Raw genomic sequence first — 15,063 nt, 5'->3', positions numbered from 1 at the left:
CAACCAGGCAGGCAGGCAGGCAGGTGAGCAATTAGGAGCCAGCGTCCAGGATTGTGAGAGGGATGTCTGACTGCCGGCCTAAACTTGCAGTTGGACATCCCCCAAGGGCCTGGATTGGAAAGGGTGCAGGCTGGGCTGAGGGGACTGACCGCCCCCCCCCCCCCCGCACAAAATTCGGGCCCCGGGCCTCTAGGAAAATATAAACAGGGATAACTTATCTGGATAAAACACCCATATTTAGAATTATTTAGAAAATGGCACTTTATATTATATCATTTTTACTCACACTCATTTTTTTAAAAGCATATGACAACATTTAAACTGAATAAACATGTGTCACTATGTAGGAAAGAATAAAATATCAGAAAATTTTCTCAAATGTATTTGGATGTCTGATCCAATAAAGTCCACACGTATGTGAAGGACAGGATGGGCAGGGCTGGATACAATACTAGTGTTCTGATTACAAATCATCCTGCTTTACATTCATTGCTTAAAATATTTTGACACAGCAATGCCGTGAAATACCCAAGTATCTTGATCACTTTTTATAGTGTCAATGTGAAAAGCACTGTTATTATAATAAACTGAAATAAGGAGAAATACACATTTTTGCTAGATGTTTCTATTTATAGTCTATTAGAACATTTCTCTAGGCTCCAAAATTTATATTAGAGCATTATAAGATTTTAATATCTCAAGAGAATGATTTTCTTAACTTTTTAGTTTTAATATTAGAATATGTATATATTTTTTAATGAAGGTAATATAATAAAGTAAAGAGCACACTTGTTGGATTGGGTAGAAATCTCTGCACATGGGCAGGTAAATTGGGACTATTCCATACAGATTTCCTGTTTGCTTCATAGGCATTTACATATGTGCTCATGTACTTTGTTTTGTTTTTGTTAGCAAATGAGGTCATCCTGTATATTGTTATTCAACCTGTGTTTGTTTTTTTACTTAATATTTGTGATGAAGATCTTTCCATATTATCAATACATACAAGTCTATCTCATTCTTTTTTTTTTAAATATATTTTATTGATTTTTTACAGAGAGGAAGGGAGAGGGATAGAGAGTTAGAAACATAGATGAGAGAGAAACATTGATCAGCTGCCTCCTGCACACCTCCTACTGGGGATGTGCCCGAAACCAAGGTACATGCTCTTGACTGGAATTGAACCTGGGACCTTTCAGTCAGCAGGCCGACGATCTATCCACTGAGCCAAACCGGTCAGGGCCTATCTCATTCTTTAATGGCCTTATAGTATTTCACAATATCTTCTTAGACAGATGTTGGAACATGTGGATCTTTCTTTTTCTTCTAACTCAGTGACCTTGAAAAAGTTATTTTACTTCTGTGCTGCCGTTTCCTCATCTATGAAAATGGGGGATAGAGCCAATTTGAGAATTAAGTGAATTACACACACATGTACAAACACAAAGGCATATATAGTAAGGCTTCAGTAAATGTTAACTTTAATGATGATGATGATCTTGTCTCTTAACTTTTCTCCTGTATGTGAATCTCATTGTTCTTTTTCACTATATTCAGAGAAAATTCCTTAATAGGATATTCCAACACATGCATTTAACATTCAACTCTATTTCTCCTGCTCTTCAGTTCATTTATGGAATTCTATATTGATGATCGCAATTTAATTTTCAAGGCGCAGTTAATCTTATTAAATCACTTTTAAAGGCATTTACACTGAGTCTAAAAAATTCTGTTTGCCTTGTCGACTCTCATTCCTCTGCTTTGTTGTTCTAGTAGAGTGTTATTGTTTGTGTTTTTGTTTTGTCTCTCATAGGGTTGGTTTTCCTTGAATCTCTGGTAATTCTAAGTTGGCTGTTCATTTTTATACTTGACGGTCCCTGTAGTCCTGCCATTTCAACTCATTATACCCAGTTCCATTGATCGTGTCAGGAGACGATCCTGTATATTGCTAGTAAGAACACATTAGTAGCTTGTCAGTCCTTTAGGCATTTGTAGTGACCAGCCCTTGCCTCACTGGGTTTAGTACCTCCTACACGCACTGCTTTAACCTGTGTTCCAGTAATAGCTATACCCTATTTACCCTGCAAGGGAGGTGCCATTGTTCAGCTGCTCCATTCATAATTCCCTATTTAACATTTGCCCCAGGCAGGCCTACCTCCTGTGCTTGGTTTCTACTGACTCTAAAATTGAAGTGCCTTTGGAGTTTCTCCCATATCTGTGTAAGTCTTCTGAATATGATTGGGCTGTGATTTTTTTAACCATTTTTTCCATAGATTTGAACCTGTATGCTTGCTATTTTTTAAAAATTTCTCAACATTTCTGGTCTATTCATGTTGGTACAATTTCAGAAATTGGGCTCCATATGGAAAAGAACTTCCAGATGAGATTTCCGCAGAGGAGAAAAGTTAAACCCTTATTAAAAGATCTTCTCTGGGAATATTAATACAGTCCTTTCTGAAAATAGGGGATGCATTGAATACCTTGTCAGTCCTTTTTATTTTTTCCAATTCTTGACCTAATTGATTTTCTCTCATAGGGCATGTAAAGTTCTTCCCTGAATTATTTAAAATCTGACTTAAGCAAACAGCCACAATAATCTAAAAAGTCCTATATCTGTGGAATTTTTAAGTAAAGTCAGTAAAGATGAGAATAAGTTCTCATAATATGCCCTTGACACCACATACTGAATAGTCCCCTACTTCACCCATCACCTCTACAGCTGGTCTTCTAATCTCCATCATTCAAATGAAATGGCCATAGGAGGCTTCTTTTCTGAAAGGAGACTTCACTTTAGAAGGAACAACATGATATTTGTGTTAACTTTCAAAGTCCTTTTTATTCACTTGTTTAGGAAATATTCATTGAACACTAACTGTTAACCCCCAAATTTCAGCATCTTAAAACAATAAAAATATATTTTGTATAAGACAAGTTATCAGGAAAGCATTTCTGTTCCTTGTAGAAATTCAGTGACCCAGATTTCTTTTATCTTGTGGTTCACCATCCGTAGGTCTTCTGTTCAGCCAATGAATGGGGAAAGAAAATGAGGATTACATGGGAGTTTTTTATAAGCCAGGTATGGAAACATGATACCCATCACATATGTTCATATTCCATTGGATTGAACTCAGTAAATAGCCCCACTTAACTTCAAGGAGATAAGAACATGTAGTCTGGCTAAACACTCATGAAAAAGAGAATACTAACAATTTCTGTCACTTATACTAATGTGCTCAGCTCTCAAGGAGATGGATATTTCTGTAATGAAGGAATAAAGTATAAACATTTCATAAGGAAGGTATTGAAGTGCCTACGAAGCAAGGAGGGAGCAGTCAGATCCACTTGGGGACATAGGGCATTGATCAGCGAAGGTTTCAAAGAAGAGCATGCCATTTGAACTAAAACTTTCTGGTGAAATTTTCTCAGTGAAAAAGTGAGGTAGGGACCCCAGTAAGAACAAAGGCATGATAATACTAACAAAAGGCAGGATGGCCCAGCAAGGCCATGTATCCTTGAAGTAATGAAAGAAGAGTGGTGAGTGATGAAGCTGGAAGTTACATTGAAGTCAGACTGAGAGGGGCTTTAGATGGCATCTAAAGAGTTTGGATTTGATAAAGATGTGGCTGGTTAGCTGTTGTTTTTTTAAAGGAGAGACTGTAACAGGATAAAACTGAGGTAACTGTTAAATTTGGCAATTGCAGAGTTTTTAGGGCCTCTGGCAAAAGCTGTGAGGACAAAGTCTGTTTGGAAACAAGAAGAGGCAGTAACTTGGTTGAAAGAAGAGTTAATATTGTACAGGATTTGTGAGCCTTGAATGTATTTATAGTCTAAGCATAGACAAGAGTGAGTGAATCTTAAGAGGCAGAAAGAACCCTAAAGGAAATGGAAAGGAATAGATTCTAAAGCACAGGAGAATGGTTTACTTTCCATTCAAGGCAAAAAAGAAGTAAGGGTTGATTAAGATATAGAGGTGAATGGGTGTGAGGCTGAAAAAAATTAGTGACTTGGGGGAGCTGGTATGAGGTTATGGCACTTGTAGTAAAGAAAGCATTATAAGTTGTAGGAAATGAGCATGTAAACCAACCAGGGGTGCTGACTAAGGAGGAACAACAAGGAAGGATCCATGTTAATTTCTAAATCATTGGTAAAAGCAGTAACATTTATATACCATTTTGTAAGCTGCCTCTGCAGCAAAAATAGGAAAAATTGGTCAGATGTATTGGTAACAGCTTGGCAAACAACAAAGGAATCAGGAAAATAAGGGCGTTATGAACATGGAAGTGAAATGGTTGCCTTGGGCCAGGGAAAGAAGCAAATCCCAGAGGGTACTATTAGCCTGGGGGGGGGGGGGGGTTGGAAGAGCCAAGGGATTGGAAGTTGTGAACAAGGTTAGTGGAAGATGTAAGTACTTTTGGTAAATGTAAAATCCAAAGGGAATGATCAGGAATCATAAAAATAAAAAAAGATAGATCTTACCACTTTAGTATCATTTTTTTTTGGTTCATCTAATGAGATTAGTATCATCATTTATAAAATGGGATTGCCGCCTTTTAGAGAATATTAAAAAAATTACAATAAACTAAATCATGTATGAATGACCATACATTTGTTCCTAATCCCATTTAAATAATAATATAATAAAGCAGACATAAAGAAAAAGATGTTTCTTCCCAAGTCCCTTAATAATCAATGAGTTTATCCTAATGTCTCTATTTGAATAAATAAATTTTCCTCAAATGAATTTATTTAGATTCTTTGTAGAAAACGCACTGATTATTAATAAAATTCTCAAATGTGTGCTTTTTAAATTAATTACCTATGCAATTTTGATATAATTCAAAGTTATTTATATAAACATACACATATGCACATACTTGGGAATCTTGATTGACAGCATGAAGTTCAATTACATAAAATATTTAACCACAGCACAAGAGCCATTTGCAGTTTAAAAAAAAACATCTAAAACAATATTCCAATGAATTGTCCATGTATAACAACAAATCAGTAAGAAAGGACAAACCGGCATAGTGAAATAGATAAATCAGATTTAGGCAGGGTAGTTTATTGAATTTAAATTGTGCCCAGTTGGCCCAAGAGCTATATATAAGCAATCCATCTTACATTGTTAATGGAGGTTCTTGAAATCCACCTGATGTTTGCATTATTAAATTTCAGTTTAATGAGCTCCGCTAATACATATTGAAGATGGTTGTAAGGAGTAGAATGTGAATCTGAGCGGGATAATTTGAAAGAAACATAAGCTGAGCATTTTACATGACTCAAGGGGTATATCTACAATTACACATATAACCAAAATTGAATTTAAATGGAATTTCTATTATCCTTGTCCTTCTACGAGGGAGAATAAAGTGTAAATGAAGTAAAAGTCTTTAGAGTTACTGGTGGTTTGTTTTTATTATCTAATTTAATAGATTCTTGCAGTGATACAGAGTGGCATAAAAGTTTTAATATTTCATGACTTTAAATGCAGCCTAAGTATGTATTAAAGCTTGTAAATGGAAACAGATGTCTGTGTAATTGGATATAGCACTTCACAACACCATTATATAAGTTTTATATTTTAAGAAAGTGTCGATATTAATGGTGAAGAAAAATAAAATTTGAAGAAAAATAGTTATGTATGTGATGTGTATTTTCTTTAAATTCCCCCTTTAAGCCAGGTTTTATACTTCTGAAGGATATGTTGATTTTGCATAGGAAAAAGATATGCAGCAAAAACTGAAGAGCAAGTGTGTTTATTTTTTAAATCACAGTTTACATTACTGTTATTATTATAATAAAGGCTCATCCAAAGTTTAATGCTGGCACGGTTTGATTCTTTTTCTTTTGACAAGGCAATACTTTTTTAACTTAATATTTCATCAACTATAATGCTATTAGAGACTTATTTTCACTTAGTTCACTCATCAGGCAGTGAGACGGCAATAAAGGAGAATCGCTCCTTTGAGACGTTAATGCTTTGGAATAAATGATGTGCTAGAACAGAAATTTAATTAATTTACAGAGTATATTGATAGTCCCTTGTTACTGTGCTGTATATTTTTAATCTTCTTTAACATCTGTAGTAAAGTGTTTGAAAACCCCTGCAGTTGAGCAACTAGTAGATAATTAAGTAATAAGGGAAGAGGTTTCTAGAGGGAAAAAGATTCTTTTTACCAAATGCTGTCATAACATGAATAAAGAACTGCTACTATGATATGCAATGGGGGAAAAAATAATATGCTACCTAATTTGATACTGTTCCAAAGATATTGTAAGCTTCTCATATTTAAAATGTGAATTGTAGCTTAAGAATTTTTCTCTGAAGTTTAAAACAGATGCACTGTACTGACAAATCAGATGACCAGAAGCTTTCCCCAGTTCATATGCCATTGTTTAAACTTATGCTGCTTAAATTCATTTGCCTTTTTGTACAGAAATTAGCTTGAACTAAGCTTCAAAGTTTTGAAATAAATATTCTAAAATTCTGAATAAGTTTTGTAAATGGTATATTTCAGATTTTCAGCCCGTTTGTTGTTTTCTTCTGACAACTTCACAAAAAATATATAAGGAATTTCTTTTCCCTTTCCCCAATATTTTCACTTATGATACAGACATAAAATAAGTGCAGAAATTTTATTGTTTTTATTTCAGCAAAAGCTGATGAAGCATTGAAAGCCAAAGAAAGAAATGAAGAAGAAGCAAAGAGAAGAAAGGAGGAAGGTAAAGACATATGTTCATTTTGTGTTGAAGCATTCATTATAATGAGGGATCGCTACTGGGCATGTTTTTCTTCATTTATTTAAGAATAAACCGCCCTAGCCGAAACCGGTTTGGCTCAGTGGATAGAGCGTCGGCCTGCGGACTGAAGGGTCCCAGGTTCGATTCCGGTCAAGGGCATGTACCTGGGTTGCGGGCACATCCCCAGTAGGAGATGTGCAGGAGGCAGCTGATCGATGTTTCTCTCTCATCGATGTTTCTAACTCTCTTTCTCTCTCCCTTCCTCTCTGTAAAAAATCAATAAAATATAAAAAAAAAAAAAGAATAAACCGCCCTAGCTGGTTTGGCTCAGTGGATAGAGCATTGGCCTGCTGACTGAAGGGTCTTCTTGGGTTCGATCCCAGTCAAGGGCACATGCCTGGGTTGCAGGCTCGATCCCCAGTAGGGGGCGAGCAGGAGGCAGCCAGTCAATGATTCTCTCTCATCATTGATGTTTCTATCTGTCTCTCCCTCTCCCTTCCTCTCTGAAATCAATAAAAATATGTTAAAAAAAGAATAAACCATAAAATGTAGTGAAATTAGAAGTACCTCATGCTACTGCATGAGCCTACACTATGACATGATATCACACTATACTCAATATCTTAGACACTAATTATTGTTTGTTAACATAAATGTTAGTTTATTAGCATCCTAATATATATTCTGGGGAAACTAGGAAGATATAAAGTTATAAAGTAGAGCTGGTGTTGGCTTGTTTCCTTCTGACTTTTATATTTATACTTAACAAATCATCAAAACCAGTCATAGAAATGGATCAAACTTATCTGTACGTTTTGATGTTTTGCCAGTGATGAAGAAAAGTCCCCATGACAAAAAACAAACAAACAAAAAAACACTTTAAATAGAAAAGCTCTTAAGAGGAAACAATAAAATATGAAATGTCAGAAATAGTCATAGACAAATTAAGAAATTCGTGTCATAGTTTTTTAGATTAAATATTTTCTTTTAATTATATTGAAATCACCATCCAAAGGTACTATGCAAAGAAATCTAACTCATTTTTATCTCCCCTAAAAATTTTTATTTCCCCTTTATTTGCTGTGACTTATGTAGTGAAAATGTTGCGTTCTTTTCTTCACATAGGCTTTATAGATAACCGTTCTAAATTACAGTGCTGAAAGCAAGATCCAGGCAACGCTTTCCCTGTGAGTTAAGTTGATTCACTTGGACTGCAATCATGTCTCTTTACTGGCTAATTAGCAGAGTAACTATTTCCTCTGTGAGCTTTCAAGAAGTTGAAGCCTGATAATGTGTTCTGAATATTGGCTTTGAGTGCCATTTCTAAATCTGAAAATTGAAATTTTTGCCATAATACATATCTTTTATATATTATGCCAGAAACATTTTTTAATTCCCAACTTTCAAATGTGAGCTGAGAGCCAATAGAACCTAAAATGTTTGAGTATGATGGGTTAGAATGATTAAAAGCAGTATTCCATGAGAGTCATGCCCCAAAAGCAAATCAACAAATCAAAAAAAGGAAGAAGATAACATAACCAACCTGTGTAGATTTAAGTGGCAGAACCCAACAAATAAGTAGATTCAAACTACATGTGGACTATTTTATATATATAAATGTGCAGTATTCTTATCTTATTTGACCCCCATAAGTCGTGGCTTTATGTTCTTGTCCTAGATCAACTAATTTTATGGTTTAGAAAACAAGTGAATTCCAATGGCAAAAATCCTAAGTAGAAAACTCTTCTTTGGACTTGCTGAGTGTACATTTTGACACTGTTAGTGGAAGCAATCTATCTGATTTCAGTTATGCTTATGGTCACCCATAGTACAAATAGATATGCTACTAGATGCAAAATAGTCCAAGAAAATTAGAATATTTGAGTGCTCCAATAATATGTGGTATTCTGATCAATGAAATTAACTAATAACATAATAGCCCTTATAAAACACTGTGGTACTGTAAATTACAAGTGTGGTACTTATTACCAACCAACATAGTGAATATATCTTTCAGTAGTTATTAGTCTAATCCCATTAATTCAAATCTTAATTGGAGTTATAATCAATTAGAAAAGGATGGTACTGTGATTATTTTTAAATATATATATGAACACATGCCCTAGTGAAAGAAACGTTTCAAACACTTCAAAATCCCTCATTTATGCAAAGAAATCTAACAAAGTTTTAATGGTGACATTGATATTTCTAATAGTCTCTTTTTTTTTCATTAAATTGGTTCAATCTTTAAAAGGAAATTTTGTTAAGGCTTTTTTAAGTACAGTAACTGGAAATACTTGAATGTTGTATTTTAATTCTTTTGAAAGTATTTTTTCACATAGACTTTCACTAAGTCATACAGACCTTGCACTTAGTCTGTCATCTGAGAGTTATTGAAAAAGCACATCCTCCAATCATAGCTGTTTCAAGTCTCTTTATCCTAACTAGTGTGGACTTTAGGATTATATAGGATTTAGTATCCACAATGCCTAGCACATAGTAGATACTCAGTTTCTTGTTTATTGCATGAATGAATAAATGATCAGTTCACTCTTCATTCTTTAAATCCATGCTTACATAAATTATCTTGAGCTTGTAGTTTATTCCAAATAACCTGGTTGAGAGTGTAACCCAACTCTTTTATGTCCCTTTTCTAAGACAGGACCCCACTCACTTAGTCTATTTCTCAAAAGAATTACAGCCATTCAAAAAGAAACCAGTGAATTTCAAAATACTATCAATGTTTGCTAGTATGAATTTATCAAGTCTTTATCTGAGCTCACTGAATTTTCTGTGCATACAAAAAACATAAGAAAATTAGTACTACAAATGTTGAAGGAAAATTCTGGTAAAATAACATGACAATAATTTTAAAAGATAAAATATGTGTTTCATTCAGTAGTTTTCCTTTGCTTATACTTTGTAGGTAAAAGAAAAAGTAAATCACTGGCTACATTCTTTTTTTTTTAATATATTTTATTGATTTTTTTACAGAGAGGAAGGGAGAGAGATAGAGAATTAGAAACATCGATGAGAGAGAAACATCGATCAGCTGCCTCCTGCACACCCCCTACTGGGATGTGCCCCGCAACCAAGGTACATGCCCTTGACCAAAATCAAACCTGAGACCCTTCAGTCGGCAAGCCGACGCTCTATATCAGGGGTCCTCAAACTTTTTAAACAGGGGGCCAGTTCACTGTCCCTCAGACCGTTGGAGCGCCGGACTATAGTTTAAAAAAAAACTATGAACAAATTCCTATGCACACAGCAGCGGCAAAAACACCCGGCGGGCTGTAGTTTGAGGACCCCTGCTCTATATCCACTGAGCTAAACCAGTGAGGGAACTGGCTACATTCTTTGTTGTTGTTGTTTGCTTTCAAAATTTTTTCTTATCGGTTGCCTAGAGATTTGAATGCTATCAAGTTGATCTTTCTGAAAATGATTAATGTATAAACTACGTTTATTTTCCTTATATAATTAACCTAGCTGCAATTAAAATCTGAGCTAATTTATATGTGTATGTGTATATATTTCTGTATCTGAAAGAATAATAATCTTTAATTTCCAATCTATAAGCCACTAGTAATTCACGCTATCATATCATTAATACAGTTCATCTCTTAATTTCTCAGTATGCTAATATACAGCCAGGATTGAAAGCATTGTTAAAATGCAGATAGATGTTATCTACCCAGCTCCGTTTATCCACTCTCTGTTATCTCAAAAGAGCTACTATTTTAGTATAGCAAGATCTTTGCCTTTCAAATACAATCTATTATTCAACCCTTTTCTTTGAATGTTCTTAAATCCATATCATAATTATATTTGCAAGTATTGTATCCAAGATCAAAGTCAGGCTACTCACCAAAACTTGTCCAGGGTAACTACTTTGCCTTCTACCCTTTAAACGGTGGGTCCCCATTTAGAGTGCTCTTCATGGTCGTTGTACAGCTCAATAGATTGTCCTGAACATCACCAGTACGTTAGAATGGACCCTCTTTCTTGAACCATTTACTCTCTATCTCTTTCCATATTAGCTGTATTATGTAAAGAGTACATTATTTAGTAGTAAAAGTCAACTGAATATTTAAAGTTTAGGTTTATAGTTTCCTTCTTTAAAACTAAGCACTGTTTTCTAATTCTACATTATTTTTTAGGAAAAATGAATAGTATTAAATCTTTCTTATTCTTTGACCTACTAAATACTTGAGTTCTACTTTCACTTTTTTCTCTGTATGTGTTTGAAAATGTTCAGACTACACAAAATTAACAATCATTTCAACCCTTTTGATTTATTTTTGTATTATAAAAGCTTTAGCATAACTTTAGATTTTCTGTATTTTATTTTTATATCATTGTATGCATTTAAGCATTCTAATTATGTTTTTAATCCAGTTATAAGCATAATAGTCTTTTTTGCATTTTAATTTCTAATATGAATTTATATGTGGCATAAGTATAGTAGCTTTTTCATTCTTTCTCCCCTTGTGTTTATTCACAATAGCTCTGCCCATCTGTTAGTTTCCTATTTCAAATATTTTTGTTTCCAAAAGTATTAGGTAACCCATTCTAAATTATCAAGGCAACAGTGGACAGTGATAATAGGAACATAATATGAGGTAGTTCAAGTTTCATTTGTTTCAATTGAAATTCATCAATCCTTTTGCCGCATCCTATCCACGAGAGGGAAAATAGATTAGCCTTAATTTTATCTTTGTTGTTGTTAATCCCTTGGCCAAGATGAAGGTAAAAGTACCATTAGCTAAAAGGAAAAACAGGTGCCAGGCAGTATTCTAAGTACTTTACATATTTTAACTCTCTTAATCCTCATGAACTCTCTGAGGTTTGTGCTGTATTATCTCTGTACTATAGGGAGGATAGGAAACTAAGGTACGGAGTTTCCTATCCTTGTATAGCTTGCTCTATAGCTAATAAGTGGTGAAGCCAGTACCCAAACCCAGGCAGTATGACTCCAGTACATATTCCCCTTCTTTAAGCAGCCTACACAAATCACAACCTTTACCATTAGTGTTCAAATAAATATGATTCAACTCAGTCTCCTCTATCCTTTGCCTTCTTCTCTGGATCTTGCCCTTTAGCTCTTAAGCATTTGTTTACTTTATTTCTTGTCCTGAGATCTGTACCCATATTAGGTTGACTCACTTGGGTTTCTGGGGCACCCAACAAGTGAGGTACTCCAGTAGATGCACAGTTTTCTTTTTTCATAATCTCTGTTCGCTTTTCTCCCTAGTGACTGGCCTGTCTGTGTAAGTCACTCACTTGTCAAATCCACACCAGCCTTCGGAGCCTGGACCAGAGCCAGACCTGAGCATCTAGTTTCTCAGGTTCCTTTCTCGGAGGTCCCGGCTCTCCTAGAACTTGTAAAACACACTGAATACCAAGTCGTAACCACACTCGGGAGAGAACTGTTACAATCCCTTTTTTGCCTCCACTGTGGTTCCCTGCCTAAGACCAGAGAAGAAGGTGAATGTTTGGGATTCTAACTATCCTTTATTCCTTCTGGAGACCCTTTGTAAGAAGGTTGGAGTGAAGTTAGTAGGGTAAAGTTAACAGGTGCAGAGTTATCATTTGGGACTCACTGTTTTAGTTGGCATGTTGACATAAGTAGGTTAGATAGAGAAGTAAGGATCGTCCTTTTTGTCTTGTCCTGAATTGGCTACCCATTGTAATATTAACTTTGTAATACTATTTCTTTATTAGGTTTAAATATATGAAAATGTATCCCCACCCCCATCCCCTCTTTGTCTTACTATATTAGGTAGTTCTATTCCAAGATTTAAAATATCCCTTTAGGAAATTTGTGTTCCTGTGTATCAGATTTAATAGTCCTACATTTTTCATAATGCAGTATTTTTTAAATGACTGAATAGTGCCTTAACACATTGTTAAGAGCTGTTTTCTTTAAGTAAATTAATCTGCTTAGTTTGAATGCATTGCTTTAGTCCATATTTTTTCAAGTTCTTATTTACTCAAAAATCACTCCACAACAAGTACTGTTATTCAGCCTCGCCATCTGTCTCACTCCCTCGGCAGTGATTTGTCCTTTACTGTCCTCTTGATTCCAAGTCTGCAAGAACTGATCATAAATAGTTTCAGCTTTTCTTTCATACATAGTTTCATCTGTGTCATATTTCATATCATTTATTCCTTAATTTTGAAGCTTGTGTACTAATAAATGTGTACTAATTCATTTTTAGCTAACTTTTTAAAAACGAAAGACTCCTTCCTTATTTTCTTAATAACTCATTGATAATGTTTTTGCTTCATATGCATTCAGCTGTACTCTGTATGGACTTGGAAACCAGTTTAGATTACATTTTACTTATTTTCAATAAGATGTTCACGTATATGGAACAAAGATGTGCTGATATCTATTAAACCCTTAATAGGCCTCCAGTGACCAACCATTGTGCATTTCTTTAACAGTGTAAATATTTTCAGTGCTCTATACTCACAAATTTCAAAACAAACTCAGAGCTACAACTTTCTTTTTTAATCAAATACTTCTGAAATAAATTAAACACTAGGAAGCTGACATACATATTAAATGCCCACAGGTGTACAATACTAGGAGTAACCTAGGGAAGCCATTGTGGTATGAAGGTCAATTGTACTCTAGTGGAAATAGCCCTGCTTCTTCTCGCTGAAGGAAATGAAGGAGGTTCAGAATCCCAGCTTTGCCATTTACTGGCTCTGTGACTGAATAAGTCCCTTAACTTCACTATGACTCTGAAGAAAGAAGATGATAAAATCTGCCTACAATTGTTAAAAATGGAAATGGCATATAGTATTTAAAAATTACTTCAGAACTACATAGTACTGCATACCTCAGAATTACAACACAAAAGAGTATCATTATCATCCTTTTAGCATGAATTTCTTTAGTAACTTTGATAAATTCAAAAAGTACATTCTGGGCACTGTTCTAAGCCATATGAATAGAGCAGTGAAAGGGAAATTGAGGCCCCTGCACTCAAAGAGCTCACATTCTAGAGGGGGAAGACAGAAAATAAACATGAAAACAAAAGTACGGTATATTCAAATAGGGGTTAGTGCAGCGATTCTCAACCTGTGGGTCGCGACCCCTTTGGCGGGCGAACGACCCTTTCACAGGGGTCGCCTAAGACCATCCTGCATATCAGATATTTACATTATGATTCATAACAGTAGCAACATTACAGTTATGAAGTAGCAACGAAAAATAATTTATGGTTGGGTCACAGCATGAGGAACTGTATTTATAAGGGCAGAAGGTTAAGGCCCCGAGTTTAGTTTCCTCCTTCTTTAAGGCTACCCCTGAACCCACTCCCCATCTATACTAATAAAAGGGTAATATGCTAATGAGACCGGATAGACTGGACATCATTCCGGATGTCCTTCCTGACAAAGCCAGGGCCCGGGCAAAGTCGCCTGGGGTCCTGGGTGCCTGCGGCTGGCCAAAGGGAGGGAAGCCCGGGTCCCGTGTGCAGGGGCCGAGGCAGAGGCGGTTAGGGGCGATCAGGCAGGCAGGCGAGTGGTTAGGGGCGATCAGGCAGGCAGGCAGGCAAGCAGTTAGGAGCCAGCGGTCCCAGATTGGGAGAGGGTGCAGGCTGGGCTGAGGGACACCCCCCCCCCCCGCATGAATTTAATGCACCAGGCCTCTAGTCTGTTAATAAATAAGGATGATTTAACATCTAAGAACATAGTTGTGATATAGTAGATTTGAAACCATTGTATAGACTTTATAAAATATTAGTTGTTCTTTTGTTATTTATTATAAAAATACTTTCACTGGCACTCCTCAGTATTCATAGGTAAAAAAGGAAATCACAGTGGAAAATATAAAACCATATATCAAAACTTAATGGGAAGAAGGTAATATGGTCGGACTAGCTTAATTGAACTTCCCCTCCTTCTCAGAACAGATAGAAAGGCTGGCCAAAATGTTAAAATATGTGTTTGAAGGCATCAGAGAGTTACTAAAGCAGTGGAGAAGTATGTGTCCCATTTCCAGGAAAGAAGGTGGAGCTCAATATTTGGAGCCAGTTTCTCCTTAAAGATGATCCTAGTGGTGGCATCTGTCTGCCACTTTTTAAAATATTTTTATTAATTTCAGAGAGGGAAAGAGAGATAGAAACATCAATGACGAGAGAGAATCATTGATCAGCTGCCTCCTGCATGCCCAAACTAGGGATCAAGCCCACAACCGGGGCATATGCCCTGACCAGGAATTGAACCGTGACCTCCTGGTTCATAGGTCAATGTTCAGCCACTGAGCCAGCCAGGCTGTCTGCCATTTTTTGAAGAAGTTACTGAAGG

The 15,063-nt window shown here is 35.7% G+C and overlaps 1 protein-coding gene across 1 annotated transcript in view; it reads left to right on the top strand.

The window, feature by feature from the left end:
• The window catches only part of RSRC1 (arginine and serine rich coiled-coil 1), a 329,184-nt gene that overhangs the window by 266,030 nt on the left and 48,091 nt on the right, over positions 1-15,063 (top strand). The window contains exon 7 of the mRNA XM_023755153.1: positions 6,658-6,726. Within this exon, the coding sequence (XP_023610921.1) occupies positions 6,658-6,726 (69 nt within the window). The remainder of the gene's footprint in view (positions 1-6,657; positions 6,727-15,063) is intronic.

Source organism: Myotis lucifugus, unplaced genomic scaffold (genome assembly GCF_000147115.1).
Source record: "Myotis lucifugus unplaced genomic scaffold, Myoluc2.0 scaffold_70, whole genome shotgun sequence".
Classification (NCBI taxonomy): Eukaryota; Metazoa; Chordata; class Mammalia; order Chiroptera; family Vespertilionidae; genus Myotis; species Myotis lucifugus.
This window is presented reverse-complemented; position numbering and strand designations above follow the sequence as displayed.